The sequence below is a fragment of the Electrona antarctica genome, assembly GCF_951216825.1.
Source record: "Electrona antarctica genome assembly, chromosome: 21".
Lineage (NCBI taxonomy): Eukaryota > Metazoa > Chordata > Actinopteri > Myctophiformes > Myctophidae > Electrona > Electrona antarctica.
In genome coordinates this window covers 16347197-16374254 of record NC_136802.1, presented here as the reverse complement: position 1 = coordinate 16374254, position 27058 = coordinate 16347197, and the positions used below count along the sequence as shown (strand labels likewise).

The following is a 27058-nucleotide window of genomic DNA, read 5'->3' as shown; positions in this document are numbered from 1 at the left end:
ACTTCCAGTCTTCCACCACATGACTGCCCTCCTCTTGATACGCCTAAACAGTGTCACAGTGGATTTTCCTAACCCAGGTCAGGTTTTAGACTATATAGTAAATTAAATAGGCTATCTATCTATCTATCTATCTATCTATATGAATTATGATCCATCCATCCATCAATCAATTCTCAATCAGTGACACGTCTCCACCTCTATGGTCTCCACCACCAGGGGGCGAAAAGTATGAATTCTTTCCAAAGGCTCTGATTCTTCCAACACGTTGACCCGGAAGTAAATACGTGTTTAATATTTTTGCGTGTTTTGGTTGTTTCCGGTTGACGAACGGTTTTTGCTTGCATACAGTGCATATTTGCATAATGCATACAGTCGTGGCGGTGGAGACGAGGCCGCGGTGACGATCAAGGCACGGTGGTGGAAAATGTCTCATAAACGAGGTGAAATGTGTCAGATGATGGAGTCCGTGCGTCTGTCGATACATGAACACATGATGACGGTGGGAGAGGAGATTGTGTGTGTTTTAGACAAACAGCGTGGTGATGATTTGTGTCAGCTGAAGCTCCGAGTGTTTGTGTCGGAGCGCCTCCGCGTGGCCGCACAGTTCGTGTGCAACCTTTTCCAGAGAGAGATGGAGACACTACACAGCATCAAACTACACACTGCAGGTATGTCTGTTTGTTTACTCTTACATTACTGACAGACAGAGTTACGATAACTCCGTTCACTTCATGGGGAAGGCTCTTCTACATAGACTTCTATGATGATTTCCTGTTTCCTGTAATTACCACCGGAAACTACAACATGATGTCCCTCACCGATCACCCCAACACATCTCTCTGTTAAACTACAACATGATGTCCCTCACCGATCACCCCAACACATCTCTCTGTTAAACTACAACATGATGTCCCTCACCGATCACCCCAACACATCTCTCTGTTAAACTACAACATGATGTCCCTCACCGATCACCCCAACACATCTCTCTGTTAAACTACAACATGATGTCCCTCACCGATCACCCCAACACATCTCTCTGTTAAACTACAAGTATGAATAGGCCTTCACACTGTTGGGTTTTTTTTTTACTTTTTTTTTTAACTTTTTGAAAAGTACATCTAAACATTTGTGAATACCGTAATAAAATAAAAAAATCTTTTTTCATGGGGTTCCCTCGCACAAAATAGTTTAGGTCCACCCATGGCCAAATCAATCTTAATTTGGGGGTCCTTGACATAGAAAATGGGAAACACTGCTGTAGTCATGATGACTTTTTGGCAGAATAGAGTCTATGGATGAAAAATGTGGTTACTGCTAAAGTACAAGTAAACTGCTCATTTATCCATTGCTGCATGACTCTTTTAGATAAATATCGTCAATGTTTGACAAAAGTTGACTTCTACTGTAAAAGAGACAAATAAAAAACACTGGCGATCATGACAAAACAAATCAATAATTAGGTCTTAGGAAAATAATTGTCCAAATCACTTTGAGTTGTTCTGCTGATGCTACCTCTTCTCTCCTCCTTCTGTCTGTGTGTAAAGAACACGAGGAGAGGAGCTCCAGTCTGGTCCAGGAGGAACCACAACGTGAAGAGCGGAGCTCCAGTCTGGTCCAGGAGGAACCAGGACCTCCACAACGTGAGGAGAGGAGCTCCAGTCTGCTCCAGGAGGAACCACAACGTGAAGAGAGGAGCTCCAGTCTGGTCCAGGAGGAACCAGGACCTCCACAACGTGAGGAGAGGAGCTCCAGTCTGCTCCAGGAGGAACCACAACGTGAAGAGAGGAGCTCCAGTCTGGTCCAGGAGGAACCAGAACCTCCACAACATCAGGAGATGAGCTCCAGTCTGCTCCAGGAGGAACCACAACCTCCACAACGTGAAGAGAGGAGCTCCAGTCTGCTCCAGGAGGAACCACAACCTCCACAACGTGAAGAGAGGAGCTCCAGTCTGCTCCAGGAGGAACCACAACCTCCACAACGTGAAGAGAGGAGCTCCAGTCCGGTCCAGGAGGAACCACAACCTCCACAACGTGAAGAGAGGAGCTCCAGTCTGGTCCAGGAGGAACTAGGACCTCCTCAACATCAGGAGATGAGCTCCAGTCTGCTCCAGGAGGAACCAGAACCTCTACAACGTGAAGAGAGGAGCTCCAGTCTGCTCCAGGAGGAACCAGGACCTCCACAACGTGAAGAGAGGAGCTCCAGTCTGCTCCAGGAGGAACCAGGACCTCCACAACGTGAAGAGAGGAGCTCCAGTCTGGTCCAGGAGGAACCACAACCTCCACGGATTAAAGAGGAACAGGAAGAGGACACTGATGTGTCACCGTTGACATTACTCTCAGGTAAAATAAATAAATAAAACAAATGTATTTTATCGATTGTTCTACTCTAACAACACTAAGAATCCAAAAGCCACAGTAGGTCACACAGGGATTTCCTCAGAGCAATTTAGTCTCGGCACACTGCCACGACTGAATTGGCCACTGCCGAGACTGAATTGATCACTGCCTAGACTGAATTGGTCACTCACTGCCAAGATTGAATTAGCAGCTTCATTATAGTGGATTAAAGATTTGACACCACGTCATGGCACTGCGCAATAGTTTGATTTGATTACATGGTTGTTTAATGATAACTTTTACTACATGGTGGTTTCCACAGACCACCACAGGGGAGAGGTCTACTGTATCAAGACAGACAGATATTCCACATTGTCAGAGGAACGGCGCGTGATGGACCAGGGATGTGGACTGTTGGACATAAGACTGCAACCGGTAGTAGTGTTGCACAGGATAGGTATGTACTGTGTATTTTCTACCATCTGTAGATAACTACTCTACCACTAAAACACAATTAAAACCTTGGTCTGGACCCTATGACATTTAATATCATTATTGTGGCAGCGGTGGCCGAACGGTTTGCGGAGCGGTCTTGATACCGGAAGGTCGCCAGTTCGTATCCCCGGACCGGCACGTTAAAATTACCACCGCTGTAGTGCCCTTGAGCTAGGCATTGAACCACTACCATGAAATGTTCTATGAGCAGGGCCTGGCTGTAAACAAGTATCTGATACTTAGTCCAGTTACCCTGGGTAAATATAGTAACTTTGCTTACTTTGCTTTGCCAGAGGCAATCAGACTATAGTATTTGCCTGACTTAATTTCCCGTGCCCCTAGGGTAGGTACTCTCACAAAAAACATGCAGTAATCCTGGTCTCTAAACTGCCTCCCCCTGGCCAGCTGGGGCGCCTGATGGAGGGGAAAGGAACAACGTGTTCCTTCCATGCGCATGTCCAACCAGGGAAACTCCCCCCTGTCAGGTGTAAAGGAGCAACTTGGACACTCAGGCATGAAGGAAGCATGAGTTCAAGTCCGTTGCTCTCCCCATGTCCCCCATATATGGGGACTAGGTTGGCGGAGGGTGTGCAGAGCCCAGGATCACATTAGATAACTGACACAGGGGTGAAAAATGGGTTACAAAATCGTGGGATAAAAATTATAGAAAAAAAGTTCTGTGTGTTCTGCTGTTGTTTCCACCTCAGCCCGGTCCAGCTGTAATGTAACCATGCTGAATCGCGCTGCTCGGCTGAATATTTATACCAGACTAAGAAGGAAATGTGTTGTTTCTTGTTTACCTCTCCAGCGGCAGTCAGTATATTTTTTAACCAAGTTCTATAGCTGATGCTGAGCAGCTCATTTTGTGCGCAAACCAGAGGCGAACCAGCGGTAACAACCACCACCACGCAGCTGCTCTGAAACGCCAGTCAGTTGCAGTGCGCTGCACACCCCCCTCCACTCCTCCTCCAGTCACATAGTAAACTGTAAAAGTGAATTGCCAAGATTCACAAGCGCAGCCCTCTTCATAATCAATAAATAGCCTACACACTACACAAACAGAATTGATACTTTTATTATAATAAAAGATCAAGGAAAATTACAGAGCCCGAGGCTCGGCTGGGCCGACTAATTAGCGTGCATTTTGGGCCCTACCCGAAAACGTAGGGTGGGTCGGGCGAAAACGGTAGGGTCGGGCTCGGGCAGAAAATGAGAACTCTAGTATGTATGTAATTCTATGTATGTATGTTTACATAACATGGGCTTATCGTTTGAAACATTTAATTGAAAATCTTGTCAAACAAATGCTTTTCTCACTTTTACCTTTACTCCTCGCTGTGTCTGAAGAGGAGGTTTCCCCTAACTGGCAGGAGAGGACCCAGCGTGTCATCCAGGAGGAGCTACGTCAGACATCAGAGCAGGCTGACGTGTCAACGCAGACATTACTTGCAGTGAAGAGTGATGATGATGAAGTCAGAGAGACAGAGCCTCTAGCCAGCACCTCAGGTCAATACATGAAAACACAAAGCGATGTAGAGGACTGTAAAGCGTCACAACCAACTGGTAATGACCAGCGCCTCTCTTCACACTGTTCTGAATCCGACACTGAAGACAGTGATGAGTGGAGGAACCTAACCCTAACCCTAGATCAGACAGATTTAAATGCAATGAAATCGCACGCGACACAACATGTGAAAGGAGACTGCAGCAAGCTGTCCCAAGACATTAGAAAAAAGAAGAAATTGTCAAAACAACCTTACTCCACGAGGAGTCACACAGAGAAGAAAGGGAGTCACACAGGGAAGAAAGGGAGTCCCGCAGGGAAGAAAATCTTTAGTTGTACAGATTGTGACAAAATATTTCATCAAAAGGCAAGTCTGAAGAGGCACACAAGGATTCATAAAGGAAAAAAGCCCTATACGTGTAAAGTTTGTGGCAAAGGCTGGATTAAAACAACTTTTCTAAAAAGACACATGATGGCTCATACAGGGGAAAAACCCTTTACTTGTGAAGTGTGTGGTAAAGGCTGTAGTCAGAGGGGTGATCTAAAAAGACACATGAGGGTTCATACAGGAGAAACTCCCTTTACGTGTACAGTTTGTGGCAAAGGCTGGAGCACAAAGAGTAATCTTAAAAGACACATGAGGACTCATACAGGAGAAAAGCCCTTTAATTCTAAAGTTTGTGGCAAAGGCTTTAGTCGAACAGATAATCTAAAAACACACATGAGGTCTCATACATTGGAAAAGCTGTATACTTGTGAAGTTTGCGGAAAAGGCTATAGTCGAAAAGATCATCTAAAAATACACATGAGGTCGCATACAGCGGAAAGACCCTTTAATTGCACAGTTTGCGGCAAAGGCTTTAGTCGAACAGATCATCTAAAAATACACATGATGGTTCATACAGGGGAAAAACCCTTTACTTGTACAGATTGTGGAAAAGGCTGTGCCAACAGGAGTAAGCTAAGAACACACATGAGGATTCATACGGGGGAAAGGCCCTTTACTTGTACAGTTTGTGGCAAAGGTTGTACTCAAAAGGGTGATCTAAAAACACACATGAGGATTCATACACAAGAAAAGCCCTTTACTTGTTCAGTTTGTGGTCAAGGCTATAGTCGAATGTATTTTCTAAAAGAACACACAAGGACTCATACAGGGATAAAAAACATATAGCTGCTATGTGTGGCCAAAGGATGGAAGATGAATGCTATTAGTTGAACAGTAGCAGATCCTTTTTTTTAATATAAGCCTTTTTTATGCCCCAGAATTGTTTTTAAATAAATGTGCTAGAGTGCCCAGAAGATGAGGGAGATTTTACTCTGAAAAGCCCTGCCTTCCATTTCTCCCCAAAACCGGGAGGTGAAATGTTCCAACACTACCTTGCGCTACCTCGTCTGATCTCTCTTTAGAAGCGTTAATCTTTCAAACGAGATGCTTGGTTAAGTCAGAAATAGTTTCATGATTTGTCGGGCCGTAAACAAGAAAGTGTACGGTCGCGTGCATGTGCGGGATCTCTGAGCAAGGCATTGCCTAGCAACGGCCGTCTCCACACATCCTGGGCCTCCTACGGATGTAATTATGTAGACGTCCACAGACGCTGGGCAACATAAGTGTTAAAGTAAAATGCACAAAAAGTATATGATTATTCTAATCCAGGATGACGATGACATGTCATAGATGCTCAAGTTTCTCTGTTGATTCTCATCTTGAATGGAAACCATTGTCTTTCTTAAATGCATACATACTAACCATATCATGAAACCGCAAATGATGGGAGCTTGTATGACAGAAGTTCTCCCACATGTTGTTATTGTTGAATATCAAATGCTTGTTTTGCCTTTTAAAATTGCTTTCCATATTTTATTACCTGCAATTCCACATTCAAATTATCATCAGTACATATTTGGTAGGTAGGTCTACCTGAGAGACTTGATCGCTTCCGTTACCCCTGGGGGACTTTCTCTTTAATACATGTGTCACTGGTCACTGCTATCTCTCCTCTCCTCACCTCACTGGCAGGTGAGTCAGTAGGATACAACAGCAGTGTCAACACAGAAATGTGTGTGAGGAGGCATTAATTGGCATAATGACTAATGACTAATTGGCTAGTACTCTAAATGAAAGAAACAAGACAAAACAAATTGTCATTCAACTGCAATCACTGAGTAGTGCAGGAAGAGAGGAGACATGGGCAGAAATGACTGTGTATTATTATGAATTACTTGTGACCACCAAGCTCTGACTTCTGGTGTGCCATCTTCTTAGATCAACATCATTTATGAAAGGTATGTCGAGGTGCTTCAAGGCACTGTGTAAACATAAACGGCAGATGATTTATGGTCCCACCTGCAAGCTGTTTGTACATTCCACACCTGAGGGTGAACATTCAGTGAGCAGACCTTTCTTTAACATGCAACAGGACCAGAGCTGTGCATTTTTCTATGTGTTTTCTGTAGGTGCATGATGTAGGTGAGGAACTATGTTTGAGCTGTAGAAAGTTTAATTACAATTGACACTGTGCCATGACATTTGATTAAATTAGTCATAGTACAGTTATACTGTATATGTCAATGATGTGCAGCTTAATTCCATAATGTGCCTGTTGTGTTTATCGATGTGTGTCAGTGTGTAAGATGCAAAACTGGTGTTTATTTAATTTGTTTTATTTTCTTCATATTTCACGCTGCATTCCTTGTACCCTGTAGTTCATCAGTAAAGCCTCCTAAATGATTTCTCTGACTATTCTTTCATACGTGATTACTCACACTGCTGCTGATGAGCCAAGTGACATCAAAGTCACTGCAGCTCGGACTGACTGACTGATTTACTTGATTACCTGACTGACCAGTGGTGGCGGTAACTAAGTACATTTTACTTAAGTACTGCACCTAGTACAATTTTGAGGTATTTGCAGTTTACTTGAGAATTTCAAATGCTTATACTTCTACTCCGCTACATCTCACCGATCTCGGATACAAATATTGTACTTTTGGCTAGCTTGGACTTGCATTTAAGAAGTTCAGAGCATTTTTTGTCTCTGGCTTTCATTGCAGTCAGTATGTCCGAATTCATCCATGGCTCAGAGCAGGTTTTGACCCTGATGGTTCTCAAAGGAGCCATGCATGTTGTTTAGTACTGATGTAAATTTGGTTTTGAAGCCAAGCCATGCTTCTTCGACTAGTGTGCTCCTGAGCTCATCGGACCAATCCAGATTCTCCAGTTAAAGGTTAAAGGTATATTCTGTGATTTCACCAAATTCAAATGTCACTTATTTTTTTGTTTTGTTGTGATAATCCTCCCTACTATAGAGTGTGCTGACCATATAAGGAGTTCCTCCCTGTCCCCAGTTAACCCCTGGGGGGGGGTCAAAAAACCGTAGGTTTCGTTTTTGGCTAGGTGGCCCAGCCTTCATCCAATCAGGATAGAGAGGGGCCTTCCGCCAATCATGATCGAGCAGGTGCGGGCCTTGGTGTGCGTGCTGTTGGCCTGTTGCGTGTCCCCCCACTGTAGTGCGTGCATGTGCACATCTTGTTACCGGGGCAGACCGGGGTTTTTTCCAAATCACCCAAATCACTGAATGCTCCTTTAAAGGCCTCACTAGAGTAGGTGGTCCATTGTCTTCACTGGGTTCACTGGGGATTAGGGAAGCAGGGGGGTTGTGGGTGTGGGGGAGGGGGGGGCCTTTGTTTGGGCACTCACAGTGCAAGAGAGTTCCCCACTTGAGTAAGCTAACATTGCCCCGCTAGCTACCAGCCTCCCGCTGTCTATTTCACAGCGGTGCACGCCCGGTGTGGCTCGCACTGCCCCTCGTTGTCCTCACGTCATAGGGTCTCGCTCAGTTCCATTTTCACACCTCGGCAAACTTGCAGCCATCCTCGCGCTGTCATGAGGCTTGCGTCTCCAGTAGTGCACAATTTACATTTGAGCACAGCACTATAGTAATTAGCATGAGAAACGTGTCAGTTCTGTGAGATCATGTCTCATCTAGAATTGTTTCTCCAAAAACCCAAAGTCATCTGTGAACTTTATTTTATTATGCTTTTATTGTGTTCAAAACAAAATAAGGTGACTTATATTAAATGCTCCTCAATCAAGGGTTTTTGTTCTTATTTTATTATTGTATTTAATACTATTTACTCATTGCTGGTGTAGTCTCGTGGGCGTTGCTAACATAGGAGTAGACCAAGCAATTAATTATGAAGAGAGTCCAAGGCGTCGTCCTTATTTCGAATGTAGTGTTTATTAAAGGACAATCAGGCAGGAGAATACAAATCACTTCACATACCTTGGAAGCATCATTCACCACGATGGGGGAGCTAGTAAGGGCATTCAAAACCGGATCAACAAAGCATACACAACCATCATAAGACTTAAGCAAATCTGGAAATCAAAGCAATACAGCACAAAAACAAAACTCCGGATTTACCAAAGCTGCGTACTCTCAACACTACTATACGGTGCAGAATGCTGGAAAACAACAGAAAACTACATCCATAAACTATCCACTTTCCACACATCATGCCTGTGAAAGATCCTGCACATATTTTGGCCCAAGACCATCTCAAACAAAAACCTCCTCAACATCACCCAACAAGACAACATGCACAGTATAATCAATAAACGCAGGTGGACCTGGATTGGCCATGTGCTCAGAATGGACATCAACGCAATACCAAGAGTCGCATTACACTGGACCCCAGAAAGAAAGAGAAAGAAAGGCAGGCCCAAAATGACATGGCGTAGGACGATCGAGAAGGAGCTCCAGCAACAACATCAGAGCTGGGGGACCATAGAGAAGATGGCCAAAGACAGATGCAAGTGGAGGAACTTTGTTGCTGCCCTATGCGCCAGCCGGCGTAATGGGGATAAGTAAGTAAAGTAAAAGGACAATCAAAGTTAGACAAATCATGACCAACAGCAGTAGATCCTCTGAAGGCAAAGTACAGACAAGACATGACAGCATATATACAAGTGCCTATGCCCATACCATGAGATGCACGAGGTAAAGGGCACGAGGTTTGTGTTCTGCTGAACAGATTGATTCGGTTCCTTGGGGTGCGTGTAGTAGTGAAATGTGCGTGCTTGTGTGTGCGTGTGTGTGTGTGTGTGTGTGTGTGTGTGTGTGTGTGTGTTCTGCAGTAAGAATGTGTATTTGTGAAATGGTATAAAGGCATGTTTGCAAATTGCAATACATACATCACAGCATAGCATTATCTCACCAGGGGAGGGAGAAGGGGTGATTCCTAGCCTTGCTCAGGCTGTCTGGAGTTATCATATTATAAAAGGTTATACAATATACATTCTATTCCTGCTACAAACATCTTCAAGTCATGAATCTTATGTCATATTATGGAACATAACATATATGCAATTAGTTCCCCATAATATACATTATATAAACTAGAGACAATATCAATTATTTCTGTTTCATCATCAAGATAAATTCAGTTGCATTTATTTAGGCATAATGAGAATATCAGAGACTATCAGATTCCATTAGAACAGGCTGAAATTAACTTATATTATACCTGCCATTGAAGTGGCCAGCATACCACGTTTCATTATTGTAGCATATTGTATAAAACTGTACTTTTTGCAAACTGTTAATAAATTGTTCAATCATTCATCCACCCATCCATCCATCTGTAATCATGTGTAAATAAATACTAACTAAAGTAAAAAAGGGAAGAAAAAGAAACATACAGTAAGGGGAAAAGAGGGTGGGAGTTAATGGTCCTTTAGCTACTGTAGGCTTATATGATTATTTCCTGTTTTTGTATATAGAATAATCGAAGTGTATAATTGTAAGTCTCTACATGTTCTAATGAATTGAAAATGGTGGACCATATTGTAAACAAGTGTAATGCTTCATCATAGTGTCCACAGTTTTTGTATTGAGTTGCTGATGCAAATTACAGCAATGTTGTTATTCAATTGAGCCATTTAACACGTCACATGTAAATCTTGCTTTTACCATAAGTGTTCACTTCATGTGTGTCAACCCCCATTATCTGCCTCAGAGAAATGCCTGCTGTCCAAGCCTCTTAGGTTACATTGTATATAGGCTATTCCTTATACTACAAACGTACCGGTATACATCTTTGGGGTATTCCTGAATCTTATGTCATATTATGGTACATAAATATGCAATTATTCACCCATAAGACACAGTACAAGAGAAAATATCAGATTCCACTAGAAGGCTGAAATTAACTTTATATACCTGACAGTTGATGGGTTTTTTTTAATATAGAAGTGTAGCCTATAATTGTAAGTCTCTAAATGTTCTGATGAATTGAAAATGGTGGACCTAAGTGAAATGCATCATCATAGTGTCCACAGTTTTTGTATTGCGTTGTACTTTTGTTCGAAATGTACCCATTCTGCATGCTGTGTGTGCGCGCGTGCGTGTGTGTGTGTGGGCGTGACTTGTGAAATGGCGCGAGTCAGTTGACCAATGGGGCCCTTCCTAGAACTTCTTACTTTCTCTCTCAAACATAAAGAGAGAACAAGCTGTAGTAGTGTTCTGTTCTGTTGTGTCGTTGACCCAGTCGAGTTTATGTTGTTGTGTTCAGTTCAGTTTATGCGATCATCTCGTCAACACGCTGTTCTTCCACGCTTCCAAGGCTATTGGGTACGTTTTGACAATGTATGGTTTTTATGCTGTTTTGCAATTGTAATTAATTGTCTTTATAATCTAAGGAAATTGCTCTTAGCGTGGTATCGCCCGCATTAGCGGCGCGCACTTATAACTGCATGGTGAATGACTCACTGGTTTGTTGTCCTCCACATGGGTACCGGAATACCTTTCACATGTTTTATATTTGTAAAGATCATTCATGTGCTGAATTCTGTGGGTTAGCATGCTAAATTAGCCTTCTGCTTTCAGCTCCTGACTCGGTGTGTTAAATGTGTCGACATGCTTCTTATTTTCCTTAAGTTCTTCATAGGCCTGTACTTTGCATTGTACTTCATATAAAGACCATAAAATGCCAACATTGTGTCATTTCACCTCATACTCTCTATTTAGCCCAAGATTTAGACTCGTAGAGTTTTTTTATAGAGTAGATTATCTGTACAGTGAAGCTACTGTAGGAGTATAAAGTAAAGCAAAGTTCTTTGTTTACCCAGGGTGAATGGACTAAGCTCGAGATGCTTGTTTACAGCCAGACCCTGCTCATAGAACATTTCATGGTAGGGGTTCAATGCCTTGCTCAAGGGCACTTCAGCGGTAGTAATTTTAACGCGCCGGTCCGGGGATTCGAACTGGCAACCTTCCGCTAACAAGACCGCTCCGCAAACCGTTCGGCCACCGCTGCCCCGTATACATTATAGAGTGCTATGTCGTATATTACAGAGCCACATTACGATGAAATATCCATATAATGTTGTATAATGTACTGTTTGTGCAGGACAAACCTTCACTAACTGAGTTTCTGCATGCAAGTTCTGAGAGGCTTGATATTAGCTGGCCCACAGACACATTCCAAGAAGGGCCTATAGTGATCAATTGAAAAGGTCTGCTATGAAATTTTAAAGGCTATTGAATTGGACCGTGGATACCATTGTGTTAATAATCTATAGCAATGACCATCTACTTAGTATGCGGTGGTCTAGATGAAGGAAACATACTGGGGTGCACGTGCACATGCACACCCCACATGCACTATTTGGATAATTATAAAGAGGGTCTCAAATGTGCGGAGAGCCAGAATCTAGTCAGCGAGTCGAGAATCCAGGGAATCCAGTCAGAGAGACAGTCAGAGTGGGATCTATAGCCAGTCAGTTGAGAGTTGACAGAGAGGCAGTGAGATCATGCAAGGTTCCAGATACATCTACATAAAATGCTAACTCATATTATAAATCTAAATTACATAAGTTTAGCCTTTGCATACACTTGTAAGGTCGTCGAGGCTAGTGCAAGTGCTACGGGCCAAGATGGAGTCTGAAGATGTGGGTTTTCAGACTATGGCGGAAGATTGGGAGTTAGTCTTCAGTTCTGATTGTAATGGAAAGTTCATTCCATTGGAGCCAGAAGGGAGAAGAGTATGTGACGTGTGGAGTGTTGTCCCGGCATTTTTTGTGAATGTTCTGCCAGCTTCCCTGTGTTGGATGTTCTTTCTGAGCGTGTGGGAGGGTTTGTAGGAAGGGGGGAGACATGTAAGAATTTTGGCTGGTTGAATGACCAAGCGAGCTGCAGCATTTTGGATCAATTTGAGAGGCTTAAGTGTGCAGGCCGGTAGGCCAGTGCAAGTAGTTGCAATAGTCAAGTTTTGATATGACTGATGTCAAGACAGCAGTTCTCTTATTTGTGGACAGACAGACAGACAGACAATATTCTATGAACATGCATGTATGTGAATTAGATCTGCTACTGACACAGGGAGAACCCAAAACATATGTTTGTGGGTTTTAACGCAGTGTAGGAATGGCACGAACAAAATACCTGATGCTTATTTGACTGATTCATAATTTTTGTTTTTGTAGATCCGGAGCTAATGATTAAGCATTTGACACCCAGGCCTGACAACATCTGTCCTAAAGTTTCCCATCAGAGTGTGAAGAACAGAGTTGTAGCAGTGATGCAGACCACCATGTTGAAACCAGTGATCAAGTTACACAGAATAGGTATGTGTTACGTAAGAGATAATGTCTGGTCATTGTTGAAACAACAAGAACAAACTACACTAAATGACCACTCACCCATAATTTATCCCGTTTATTACACGGCTACTTAATACATAAATTAATGAATGGACCCACAACAAAACTAAAAATGCACTCTGTCGAGGTGCCAAAACAAGTAGGCCAGCCTATTTGTACCTTAGTACATCACCATCAACCGCCAATAAGGGACCACCATTCTTAGCCATGTACCTTAGTTACGTCATCAAGAATGGTGGTCCCCCATTGGCCGATAGACAACACCGACATACGCAGCCGATTACAGTACTTGCGCGCTCTGCTTGCGCAAGTAACCAAGCGAGCTGCGGCATCCCATTAACCCATTCAGGCCTGACGTCGAAATTTAAAAAAAAAAGTTTTCTAAATCATGACAATTTTCGGAAAGATGAGGCACATTTTAACGATTTTTCAAAAATAGCAGACCTACAAGTTCATAGCGCGCCACTCGGTGGCACGCTATGAGCTTGTAGATCTGCTATTTTTCAATAGCTAAATTATAACAATGTTTAAAACACCAAAACGGGTTCCCGCCCCAAAATGGGTTAATTGTTAATGTGGTTAAACGCTAACGTGACATGGATGCGTTCCAGGTCTCAATGGATTAATACATACTGATTTAATGGGATTTAAATTCATTCCAGATATGGAGTCCAGACTGCAGGTGAAGATGAACTCTCCAGACACAGCCAGGTCTGTTTCTATTAGGCGGAAGGAACATCACGAGGACCTCGGTAAGGTTCATGCTCTCTCTGTTTCTTTGCTTTGTTCTGTTGACCATCATCTTTCACTTCTATTGTAAAAGTGTAGAATATATTTCTCTCGTAAAAAATTTTGTCAAAGATGCAGACACATCGTTAAAATGACTTATTGTAATGAAGACTCTTTACTTGGAAGCGGATTGATGCATGAATCTGGCTCTTACTGTGTCATTTTCTGTCCTCAGTTAAACCAAGACGGTACTGCTGTGACCAATGTGGACAAAGCTTCACCTCAGTTTATCTCCTCAAAGTACACCAGCAAATTCACACCGGAGAGAATCCATTCAGCTGTGAACAATGTGGAAAGATATTCACTATAAAATCAAGTCTCAACACGCACATGAGGATTCACACTGGAGAGAAGCCATTCAGCTGTGAAATATGTGGAAAGAGTTTTAATCAGTCTGGACACTTGAAAAATCATGAGCTTATCCATACTGGAGAGAAACCTTACTGTTGTGACCAGTGTAGTAAAAGGTTCATTGATATGTATCGTCTCAAAAAACACCAGAAAATTCATACTAGCGAGAAGCCCTACCGCTGTGACCAGTGTGGGTCAAGCTTTTCTAGACTGGAACATCTCAAAATACACCAACGAATGCACACCGGAGAGAAACCTTACGGGTGTGGCCAATGTGGGGAAAAGTTTACTCAAATGTCTAATCTCAAAACGCACCAGAGAATGCATACTGGAGAGAAGCCTTACTGCTGTGACCAATGTGGCAAAAGCTTCAGACAACGGACTCACCTGGTGACACACAAGAGAATTCACACCGGAGAGAAACGTTACAGTTGTGATACATGTGGGAAAAAGTTTGACACCCAGTATCGTCTCAAAACACACCAGAGAATTCACACTGGAGAGAAGCCTTACAGCTGTGACACATGTTTGAAAATGTTCAGTACATTATCAAGTCTCAGGGTACACAAGACATTTCACAGTGGACTGAAACCTCACGCCTGTGACCAGTGTGGGAAAAGCTACACCTTTGGGTCTCAGCTTAAAAGCCACCAGAAGATTCACACTGGAGAGAAGCCTTACTCCTGTGACCAGTGTGGGAAACGGTTCACTTCAGTGTCTCATCTTAAAAGTCACCAGAAGATTCACCAGATGAAGATTCACTCTGGAGAGAAGCCTCACAGCTGTGACCAGTGTGGGAAAAGGTTCCATACTAAGGGCAGGCTCAAAATACACCAAAGAATTCACACTGGAGAGAAACCTCACAGTTGTGACCAGTGTGGGAAAAGGTTCCATGATAAAAAAGATCTAAAAATTCACCAAAGAATTCACACTGGAGAGAAGCCTTACAGCTGTGTCCAGTGTGCGAAAAAGTTCACTACAATGTCTAGTCTCTCTATACACCAGAGAATTCACACCGGAGAGAAATCTTACAACTGTGACAAGTGTGGGAAAATGTTCCGCAGATTGCATCACCTCACATCTCACAAGATCACTCACACTGGAGAGAGGTCATTCAGCTGTGACCAGTGTGGGAGCAGCTTCACTCAAAAGTCTAGCCTCGTACAACACCAGAGAATGCACACTGGAGAGAAGCCTTACTGCTGTGACCAGTGTGGGGAACGGTTCAATAGATTGGATTGTCTCAACAAACACCAGAGAATTCACACTGGAGAGAAGCCTTACTGCTGTGACCAGTGTGGGAAAAGGTTTGCTCTAAAGCCTGATCTCAAAACACACCAAAGAATTCACACTGGAGAGAAGCCTTACTCCTGTTTACAGTGTGGGAAAAGTTCCACTACAGCGTCTGGTCTCAAAGTACACCAGAGAATTCACACCGGAGAGAAACCATACTGCTGTGACCAATGTGGGAAAAGTTGCACTACATTGTCTGGTCTCAAAGTACACAAGTTAACTCACTCTGGTATGAAGCCATTCAGCTGTGAAAAATGTGGGAAGTGTTTTACTCAGCATACACAATTAAAAACTCATCAGCGCATCCATACTGGAGAGCTTACTGCTGTGACCCATCCAGGACCATCTCTGTTAGGAAGACCACCAGGACCTCAGTAAGTTTCATTCTTACTGTCTTTCTTTCTCTCACATCCAAGTTACTAATAGTTTCACTATAGACTCTGTAGTCCGGCAGCCGAACGGCCTTCTTTTGTTTAAAGTGGGAAACTTTATATATAGTCTATATTACAGTCATGACTCCACTTGCTGACTGGCTATCGGCATTGAGCAATTTCTTTTAATAGGGGTTTATATGTGACCATACTATTAACATCCTATATAGGGCAAGATTTAAAAAATGTCATTATGCTTTATGTAGCATGTGAGATGATGTGACATGTCAAACTAGGGTTTTTTTCATGATTCTGAATCCATTTCAAGCATTAGTTGTGCACAAAAAACACTCCTTGGATTAAAAACGGCCATAGCCACACAGCCATGTGCCCAGATTCCCCCAAATGGTCTGACCTCATCACATTTGTGATGATTGCAAAACCACTCACTTCACACTGGTGTGATTTTTTTTCTCCTTTTTTGGGTACCACCCCACCAGTGGGGGGCTCAAGTACCACCGCAGACGTTCCCAACCACTAGTACCAGTGGTTGGGAACGGTTGGGAACGTCTGCGGTCCCAACCACTGGTACTAGTGGTTGGGAACGTCTGCGGTGGTACTTGAACCTCTGCTCTAGTCTAGTGCACCCAAACACACTGGGTCCAGGACCCCCTTTTTTTCCTTTTTTTTTAAAAAATTTCTTTTTGTGCTTTTCGCCTTATTTTATATATTTTATGGAGGGACAGACAGTAGCCTGACAGGAAATGGGGAGAGAGATGGGGGGAAGACATGCAGTAAAGGCCGTCGGGATCGGGAGTCGAACCCGCGGCACACTGCCAGACTGGATTACCAGCCACGGTGCCTGGACCACTGAGCCATGGCCCAGGCCTCCAGGACTCATTTTACTGCATCAAAAGTTATCAACAAACTATAGCCTATAAAAACTTGTCAAACATTGGCCAAATTGTCAAATAATGTATAAATAACTTGGTAATGTTTAAAAAAAACTAGATCTACATCATAACGTTGACCATGTATGTGGTCCTTAAAACAAATAGCCTATACGGTATAACAGTTGGTCAAATATCTTTTAGCTTCCTTCCCCATTTTCTGTCTATGGTTTCTGGTAATATTATTGACCACTTATTTTGTATGTCCGTGGCAAAAATCTAATTTTGAAAAATGTCCACCACAAGATGGCATGGTTATGAGCGCTGCTCTTGGACTGTGTTACAGAGAGTGAGACTCCATGCACGCCTGGTGCATTGTCCAGCAAATTACATGCTCCTTGGACATATCTTGCTAAAGTGTATAAGCTCTGTATAATTGTGGGAGGATGTGGGATTTTGCGGGGGCCACTGGTTTTATCTTGATCGCCTGTTCCTGCCCGCAGGTATTTAAATACCGCCCATGACCGTAACATTTGTGTCGGGTCCCGCGGGCTGCCGCTCCCGATGGAGGAGGTTCTCAGTTCGATCCTGTGCTCCCCCAGAGTTCATATAGTCATGAGCAAATCGGCTATTTTTGTCCTACACAAAGATTGAATTACCATTAACAATGAATGGATGATGTACGATGATAAGAGCGCACCTCACTTTCCACGGGTGTGATTTTATTTTTAATTCATTCATTTTATACATTTTAAAACAAACAAATAAATCTAAAGCCTAAACCACACCAAAGGGTCAGGACAAAACAGTTAAGGTCAACCACACCAATGCAACTCCTTGCATTGGTGTGGTTTACCTTTCAAAAAACGTTTTGATCCGACCCTTTGGTGTGGTTTGGGTAGGCCTAGTGAAAATTGATCTACAAGCTCGCAATGCTGCACGAAGCGACATATGCGCTTGTAGATCGGCTATTTTGGATCCCGGATCCAGTTTGGGAACCACTGCTTTAGTCGGGTCTAGTGTGTGATAGGCTATACATTGTAAGAGTAGCATTGGTTTAATAAAGTGGTTATTTACCAATATGTCATTGGCATGTATGTACCTAACCCTAGCGTCCCTATTCTGTGCATATAATAGACATTCTGTGAAAATAGAGGCAAACATGGCAGATCTACAGTACAAGCTCACACCATGTAGGTGCTGCCACACTATCGAAAGAGCCGCGCACGTTCTCGGCTGTGCGCAGCTTATTTTCCGAGTTTTTAGACAGCTGGTGGATGGAAATTAAGCTCCACCTCCGCGGAAGACTTGCGCGACGGCCAGATTCCCGGAAACGCTCTCCTCCGCGCAAGTCGTCCACGGAGGTGGAGCTTCTTTTCCATCCACCAGCTGTCTAAAAACTCGGAAAATAAGCTGCGCACAGCTTAAGACGTGCGCGGCTGTCGACCGGTTTGCGCTTAGGTGTGGAAACGCTGTGTCACTTTGCTAAGTGTTGTAACTTGTGTGCTTGTAGATCAGCTATTTGCGACAAAGAGGTTTATGCAAGAGACTGTTAAGTTCAGGCATTACTTTAGAGATAGGTTAGAGAAGCTTATGTATTGCGTAGGTTAGAGATGGGCCTGGTCCACAAGATTCGCTACACCACCAAGATACCCATGTACCTGTCTAAATACTTCCTTAATGTCAACGAAGTCACACCCACAACACCAGAGGAAGTTCAACAAACCATGTGCAACCCAGATTCGGCACAAACGAGGGACTAAATTAATTTCGCTCCTATGCCACCAAAATGTGGAACGCCCTACCACCAGTCATTAAGACATGCAAATCCCTTGACTCCTTCAAAACCGCTCTCAAAGGGCACCTACGGATGGCTGCAATTCAAAACTGGCCCCCGTAAAATCTGAATCCCCCCCACCCACCCACCCCTTTTCATGATGAATTCCTGTTCTGTTCTTTGGCTGGTTAGGGTTAGTGTATATTTGTACATCTCTAAACGTTTTGATGAATTGAACAAGGTGGACCCTCTTGTAAACAAGTGTAATGCTTTATTGGGTCGTCCACTCACAGTTAACAGTTTTTGTATTGAGTTGTGCTTGAAATGTACTGTAATTCTGCAAACTGTTAATAAATACTTCAATCAATCAAAAGGCATGGGAAGAGAGTATGTTTTGCACTCCATCCGTGTGTCCGTCCTTCCGTCCGTCTGTTACCAGCTAATCTCCGGCACCATTAACCCAGTCGATGCCAAATTTGCACACACATTCCCTGGATGCCAACGATGAACCTCTGCCCCAAATTCTCCAGAACGGCCTGTTAGAGCGCCAACAGGAGGCCGACTTTTGAAAAACACATTTTGATATTACTCCAAAAATCCTGCAAATCATTACACACTCTCTCTATAGTCATGTGTTCAAGACGGATCTGTCTGATATTTCAGATTCCATCCTAATTGGCTAACATTGGCTTTCAAAGTTGGCAGGCGCCACTAGGAGGCCACAACCTGACCTGCCCTAGTGGAGACCTGTGCCCCGAGGGGCACTTTATCTAGTTAATAGTGTACTGGGCTGACTGTAGCCTATACATGGGGCTGAATGCTGCATAGCAACCAACAGACGATTAATAATAACTCATAGGACTGTATCAAGTATCATTGATCAGTGTTGAGACCTTACAACAGATCCGATGTTATATTTCGTATGATTTAACATTTATTTGACCGAGTTTAAAGGTCTGATTTGTTGAAAATAGCTGATCAACAAGCTCGTAGATTGGCTAGTTTCAAATAGTCGATGTGTATAGGCTTTAATGCTTTATAGTGGCTTTAGCTGATGTTGATGCTATATTAAAAAAAACACAAAATCTGGGGGTCCCCGGACCCCAGTCTGAGACTCACTGTGCTATTGTAGGCTATATTGTTATTATAGGTCAGTCAGTAAACACTGAAGTTGGTGCTTTCACGAAAGTAAGGATAGCACTCAATTCATTGATTCACAATACCAGAATGAACTTTTAATTATATTACAAGCAGATAGCCCTGTGATTAAATCTTTAGCATTACACTGCAACCACTGTGGTTACGTTTTATGCACTATCATGGTGTAGTCAGCACAGTGGATTAATATTTCAATCGATCTGGGATGTTAAAGAGGGAGTGCCAAAATTTTTGTATTTTTCCAGTTTTTCATGTGTCTGAGGTGACATTTTAGTATTGGTTTCTTCCTGGAGGCTGAACCCTTGACAGCCAAACGGGCCAATGAAATAAACAGTAATATAGTGATCAGCCCCTCCCCTGACCCCTCCCCCTTTATCATACAACTACAGCTGTGGGTGCAGCTTCAGTTCAGGTGGATCACCACTCATCACCACCCACCAAGCACTTAATTAACTGGTGGGCGTGCCCACATAAACATTTCAAATAATACTGTACACTTTTTTTTTTTAATTATACCTCCTTATATAACAATAAGACCTGATGATCATGTTTTAGGGTGGAAAAAATCACAGCACTCCATCTTTAACATTGTGCAAAACTGTGTTCAGTGAATTGCCTCTTCTGCTACATTAACTGAATTAACTGAATATTTTATTAGACAAAAATGTAAAACGAGTGTAAAGACATTGTGTTCAGATTACCACACTTATATATCATTACCATCTAAATCTAGGGAGCTGAGGGTGTGGAATAGGGCTCTGAAATCTTTTTTTAGGATTTCTGACTGTTGTTTTTCTGTATCACGTGTACCGATGTGCAGTATCAGTGTTTTCACCATAGGGTGTGCACCAACAACATCAGAGATTCTGTCATTCAAATCAGAGACTGTGTCTTTGGGAAAGCATAGAACTTTTGCTTTTCTCTTTTTGTTACTTTTAACATATTTCACAGCCTGATCACCAACAATCAGGAATTCATTAATTTGGTCTCCATTAGCTCGCCTTTCATTTTCTGTGATGTTGATTCTTACCCTGCTCGGTGTGGCGATATCTCTGTCATTCATCTGGAGCAGTGGGCTGAATCTGTTAGCCACCTGCACATTCTCCATATAGGGAGATATGATTTTTGATCTGCCTTTCACAGTTTTCCATTTTTGAAGGGGGGTGGACGAGGCTCTGAGTCGAGCTGGTAGCGTAGGCCAGCTGGTCTTATCGGGGCTCCGAGCTCCGAGCTCTTCCAGTTAGTCAGTTAGTCAGTTTAGTAAGAGCCATAACTGTACTTTAAGGTGTATAGCTTTCTGCAAGCGGATGACTGTCTTTTTAATTGATTTGATACTTTTAGTATTTTCAACAGTTGTTTAACCATACAACAACTCCCGGTGCCCCTTTGCCACACAGGTTCACACAACACCAGCTGACACCTCCAAGGCTTCCTGGGTGAAGGCGAGATGGAGGGACCATACCAGTGGAAGGCAGCAGAACATCCAGGCTTCACCACTACATCAAGGATCCCACATATGTTCCTGCTTTCACCTAGAAACTCCATTCACACTTTTTATAATTCAGCTTACTGTGGAGACACATGCTGGAACTTTTTATTTTGAAATGTTTTGTAGTTTCTGAGTTATTTCACATAAATGCCCAATATACATTCTCAATGGCAATAGCACACACTTTGGCATGCTACTAGTCCTACATACTTACACCTAGAAACCCCATTCAGACCTATTTAGGTTCATCTTACGGTGGACATGTTTGCCTGAAAAGGAATATTTGAAATGTTTCATAGTTTTAGAAATATAGTGCTTTCAAATTTGAGAAATGTATAATGGGGCTCAATGGTCAAAAAAGCACTTTCACCTACAAACTCCAGTCACACTTTTTATAATTCAGCTTACTGTGGAGACATGCTGGAACTTTTTACTTTTAAATGTTTTGTAGTTTAAGTTATTTAACGTAAATGCCCAATACATTCTCAATGGCAATAGCAAACTTTGGCATGCTACTAGTCCTACATACTTACGGGTCCTGGCGGTACTCCTGGTGAGAGCAGGAGTGGACCTGGTGAGACATAGGAGGGGCCCGGACAGGAGGCAACGCACAGAGCCTAGTCCCTCCACATACCAGAATTGTACCTCTCAGTCTCGGCATAGTAGTTCCGGAGTGGTTCCAACGGATTGTGCGGCCCCGTCTTTCCCTAGTGGTTCTGATCGAGGGTAGCTACTGGGACGTAAGTCGGGACTTGATCACCCCGGCTGGGTCACCCGAGTGAGGGGTATGATGTTCGAGAGACCCGAAACCCCGATGACCTTGGGATACATCACTGAGGATACGTCCCAGTTGCATCCAGGCGATGTATTTTCGTTCTACACCTAGAAACCCCATTCAGACCTATTTAGGTTAATCTTACGGTGGAAATGTTTGAAATGTTTCGTAGTTTTAGAAATATAGTGCTTTCAAATGAGGAATTTATAATGGGGCTCAATGGCAGATATTGGCACGTCAAAAACACTTTCACCTACAAACTCCACACTTTTTATAATTCAGCTTACTGCAGGCGTGTACCTACCAGAGAGGAACTTAGCCTCTCCTTTTTTGTGTAGCCAGGTGGTGTCAAGGAAAACGAACAAAGGACTCAATAAAAGATAAAGAACCCTTAAATGTGTTGGATTGGAACAGTCTTTGTATTGAAACCAGGGGTGGGTTAGGTTACAACATTGGCTTTCAAAGAAAATAACAAAATCATCATCATAACTATCATCAACATAAATAGCATTCAATATTCAGAACGGAAATCAACCAATGACGAAACCCCAACAAAATAGATTCAATAAATGTTCAACTCAAAACCTTGGGCACAAATGGAGTCATTAATTCAATTCACCACTCCTTTTGAAACACAACAAAACAAAGGAGATCCTCCTGCTGTAGGGAATGGTTAGGAAAGATCCTCTTGCTGTTAATTAAGTGGTTGAAATCCTCGTTTTAATCCAAATGTTACAGTGTTAGAATTTCTCCTGTTGTCAGTGACAGTGGGGTTACCTGTGAGTCGTTTAGGGTCCCACTAGGTCAACTCCAAAATAGGAAAACAATCCTCCTGCAAATAAAACAAATCACCTCCTCAGTTTACTTCTCCCTGGATTTCAGCACAGTCAGTGGAGTTGGAAGAGTCTCGGCAGGCCTGCTCGTGCAGTGAGTGAATTTGTTTTTAAAATATGCTCCAACTCGAGCCACTTAAATGATTAAATAAAAAAACAGGTAGAGAAAAGAGTGCTGTACATTGTCTTTGAGAGCTGCTGCCAGCATACAAACTGTTTCTCCCACACTGAGTGACACACCTGTGGCAACTTCAGTCCTGAGCAGGGAGATTGACAGGTGTAATCTTACGGTGGACATAAACAAAAACACTTTCGCCTACAAACACACTTTTTATAATTCAGCTTACTGTGGAGACACATGCTGGAACTTTTTACTTTGAAATGTTTTGTAGTTTCTGAGTTATTTAACTTAAATGCCCAATGCATTCTCAATGGCAATAGCACAAACTTTGGCATGCTTACTGTTATGGAGTCCCATATACTGAAATCATGAATATGACAACCAATAGCAGACACAATAGCAGGGGGATGGGACTAGCCACTGCAACCACATGGATGTGCTAAAGAAAGATGCTGATGTGGAAAGCACAACTGGCTAGAATCGCTAGATGTATGGGGAATCGAGATAGCTGAAGACGCAGATAAAGGAGTCGCTGGACATCAGAGTTGATCTGCACAAGGTGAGGGCAACTATACTATACTGTACTGTAGGTTGCCTGTCAGATCCAGTGTTGCCTCCAAAACTGCCTATTCACAGCCTGTTAGCACATGGCCACGGAGCCGACTTGGGGACCCAACGCAGCTCCTCCAAGGAAAACAAACAAATTAACGGAGCTGAACGTGAATCCCCCCCACCGCCCACCCCTTTTTTTCCCTCACTATATGTTTCTTTTCCCTTTTTACCTCCTTTATGATGAATTCCTGTTCTGTCCTTTGTCTATATAGAAGTGTCTATTTGTACGTCTCTAAATGTTTTTGATGATTTGAACATGGTGGACCCTATTGGAAACAAGTGTAATGCTTAATTGGGTCGTCCACTCACAGTTAACAGCCTTTGTATTGAGTTTGTGCTTGAAATGTACTGTAGTTCTGCAAACTGTTAATACATTTTTCAATCAATCAATCAATCAATGGAAGAGAGGCAAAGCCAGTGCCTTTTGGAGACCAGGAGCATTGCAGATATCATGAACAGGAACGTCCCAGTAGTTATTTCCGCAGCCAAAGCCAATCCAGAGCTGTGTGATGCTTAATGTCTCAAATAAGTGGATTGCAAGAACTACAATTGATAGACAAATGCCTTTATGGCCATTGGCCCCAGCATGGGCCAGGTACAGAACTATTCTTGTGTCCTTTTCAGGATGGTTTCAAAGCTGTAGTGCAGATAAATTGAATCCAGGTTAGTTTGAGAGCACATTTTTCTTGTTACAAAGCAGCAGTTAACCCTACATGTCATCATTCGTGAGCTCATCACTGATAATCCCAAAAAGTCGCTTCTACAGTTACTTGAAGAAGAAAGTACCAGACATTATTAGGTGTACATGTTGTCATCAATCGCGTGCGTGTGTGCATGTGTGGCGAAGTATCAATGATTGCTGGTCTGATCTAAACGTATTGTTTAAATTCTAAACAATGTTAGCTGTATCAAAACTACTTACTTACTTCTTTTATTGTTTCAATATCTGAAAATTGCATAGGTTGTTTGTTTTGATCTTAACTCAATCTGGGCGAAAATGTACTATGTAATAGATTTTGGTGAATAGTGACCGTATTGGTAATAAGCAAATTAAAGTGCTCTAGTCTAGATAGATTTAATCATCATAATACACCAACTTTACCAAGAGTGTTATAGGAAGATTTGGGTATAACAAATCTTCTTATAACTGCCATCTCGGAAATATGCGAATTAGGCGTCCACCCAATCATAAAGAAAAGTATTTCAACGTATGTTGAAATACTAGATACGTATGTATCTAATTGTCTAAAAATGTGAAATACACAAGTTTGCATATGTTGATCATCTGGTTTAAACATTACAGCCCACACCGTTTATATGTCTGTGGCCATATTGGATTTGGCTGCTGTGGCGACCCCAAAGGTCGCTGACTTGGGTGCCCTAGCTAAATCATTAGACTGATGTTATCTCCTTAAGGGCCTGGACCATTCATAGAGAAGCAGCAAGCCGTTTGTGGCTGATATTTTAGTTAGGCCATCAGTTTATACCACAGGCATGCAATATTATTTTTAAGCAGTTTCTTCACAAGTATTATGGAGTTGGTTACCTTGTACACATTATGTACATAATTATTGGGAACATCAATTATTGCATAAAGTTGGTTGGAAATATATTCGCCAATAAATGACCTGGACCTGGCGAGACGTAGGAGGGGCCCGGACAGGAGACAACCCACATGCGCCAGAAGTGTACCTCCCAGCCCTGGCAGAGTAGTTCTGGAGTAGTTCCAACGGATTGTGTGCCCCTGGTTTTTCCCTAGTGGGACTGATTGAGGGTAGCTACTGGGACGTAAGTCGGGACTTGATCACTCCCGGCTGGGTCGCCTGAGTGAGGGGTATGATGTTGAGAGACCCGAAACCCCGTTGACCTCAGGATACATCACTGAGCATACGTCCCAGGTGCATCCATGCGATGTTTTTAGTTGTAGACAATTTTCACAATATGTATGAATTTTAAGCAATTTCCTCACACTTGATTTCAAATCAGAATATTGAATATATGAAAACATAAAAAATGACACTTCAGTCTATATTTCTACCTTGTTTAGTCAAAAATATAGGCGTTGTATTATAATGAATTGCATTTTTATAGCGCTTTTCCAAGTGCTCAAAGCACTTTACAATGGTTCATTCATTCATACATTGGGAGGTGAAGCGGCGAACAGTCGACGCCAGCGTCCTCACTTCCCACATTCAAACACCAATGGTGGCGAGCTCACACCGACCGACTCATTGGAGGCAATGTAGGGTTCAGTGTCTTGCCCAAGGACACTTGGACAGGAGGAGCCGGGATTCGAACCGCCGACCCAGGGATCATTGGACGACCTGCTCTACCTCCTGAGCCACAGCCATGTGGTTCCAGCCGCCCCTTATGTTTCAGCATAGTGGTGGCCGCCATCTTCAAATGGTCCATTTTGAGGGCTTAGCATCCATTTTTGAGCTTGGCATACAGCAGATTTGGATTCAGCAGACCTTAATACCCCTAGGAAACATGTATGCCATAAATTAACACGATTTGCCTTCAGCACTTTAAATAAGCACATTTTCTGAAATCCTGCCTTGACTATAGTTTGACATGTTTGCCTGAAAAGGAATCTTTGAAATGTTTCATAGTTTTAGAAATATAGTGCTTTCAAATTTGATAAATGTATACTGGCAATGGCAGATATTGGCACACTTTCACCTAGAAACTCCATTCACACTTTTTTATAATTCAGTTTAGCTACTGCGGAGACACATGCTGGAACTCGGCACCCTAGCTAAATCATTCGAGCATGCCCTGGGCTACATTCTTGTTTTCGAGGGGTGAGGTTTATTGTTTGTTTTTAGTTCAACAATGAAGGGAAATTTTTCATCTTGTCTCTAACAAACATTAAATGCCATTAACAAAGATAATTTAATGTTTGTTTTACATTTGTTTTACATCACCTAATCAACATGAGTTTTTCCATACAAAATTAGGGAACTCCACATCATTTACTGACAATTATTTTTCTGGAAATCCCCACACAGCTGCTCTAATCTAAATTTAAAATAAATTGCCTGGTGGAAACGGCACCCACATTTGAATGTGCAAAATTTTAAATTCAGTTTTGATTATGTCCAGCTAGATCATTAAGGACTACAGCCACCAGAGGGCGCCATTTTAGCAACAATCCGTCCATGCACCTACCCACAGCATCCTTTTACATCTGTAAAGGAATAACACACAACACTGCAGGCCAACTGCTGACACTATCACAGATTAAGACACCCCATAAAGTCAACCACACAAAAAACTAATTATTCCATCACAGGTTTGATTCTAGGCCCCAGCCAAACTGACAGCCACAATAGTGATGAAAATCTAAGCCGATTAGAATAAAACTGTAGTTGAAGTAGAAAGATTCAAGCAGCAAATGCAGTCACAGGTTTCTGTCAGGACTGGAGTGGATGATGCATTCTGTAATTTCTCAAATTGATGTATAATACTTTATAGTATACATAGTGTTGAGGCTCTGATATACCGGTAATCAACATGATATGCAATAGTTTGCAATGCCTGAGCAAAGTTTCAGCACTCAGGTGTTAACCGAAATAGTTGCTACGCAACAGCAC

The 27058-nt window shown here is 42.6% G+C and overlaps 2 protein-coding genes across 2 annotated transcripts; both read left to right on the top strand.

Moving 5' to 3' along the window:
* Positions 1 to 295: 295 nt before the first annotated feature.
* On the top strand, positions 296 to 7070 carry LOC306913697 (uncharacterized protein). The gene is made up of 4 exons (XM_079490514.1): positions 296 to 668; positions 1548 to 2342; positions 2662 to 2796; positions 4182 to 7070. Exons 1-4 carry the CDS (start codon positions 425 to 427, stop codon positions 5510 to 5512), a joined length of 2505 nt encoding a protein of 834 aa, XP_079346640.1. The 5' UTR covers positions 296 to 424; the 3' UTR covers positions 5513 to 7070.
* A 3815-nt stretch (positions 7071 to 10885) lies between these two features.
* Positions 10886 to 22249, top strand: LOC306913705 (uncharacterized protein). Its single transcript, XM_079490521.1, has 5 exons — positions 10886 to 10973; positions 12827 to 12967; positions 13666 to 13755; positions 13968 to 15810; positions 21030 to 22249. The coding sequence occupies exons 2-5, from the start codon at positions 12838 to 12840 to the stop codon at positions 21070 to 21072; spliced, it is 2106 nt and encodes a 701-aa protein (XP_079346647.1). The 5' UTR covers positions 10886 to 10973; positions 12827 to 12837; the 3' UTR covers positions 21073 to 22249.
* The last annotated feature ends 4809 nt before the right edge of the window (positions 22250 to 27058 follow it).

Excerpts from the sequence above, each read along its gene's own strand:
- LOC306913697 (XM_079490514.1), top strand. The coding sequence starts at position 425 with ATGTCTCATAAACGAGGTGAAATGTGTCAGATGATGGAGTCCGTGCGT. Across the intron at positions 2,343-2,661 it reads ACCGTTGACATTACTCTCAG|ACCACCACAGGGGAGAGGTC; the intron begins GTAAAATAAATA and ends TGGTTTCCACAG. Across the intron at positions 2,797-4,181 it reads AGTAGTGTTGCACAGGATAG|AGGAGGTTTCCCCTAACTGG; the intron begins GTATGTACTGTG and ends CTGTGTCTGAAG.
- LOC306913705 (XM_079490521.1), top strand. The coding sequence starts at position 12,838 with ATGATTAAGCATTTGACACCCAGGCCTGACAACATCTGTCCTAAAGTT. Across the intron at positions 12,968-13,665 it reads GATCAAGTTACACAGAATAG|ATATGGAGTCCAGACTGCAG; the intron begins GTATGTGTTACG and ends AATTCATTCCAG. Across the intron at positions 13,756-13,967 it reads GGAACATCACGAGGACCTCG|TTAAACCAAGACGGTACTGC; the intron begins GTAAGGTTCATG and ends TTCTGTCCTCAG.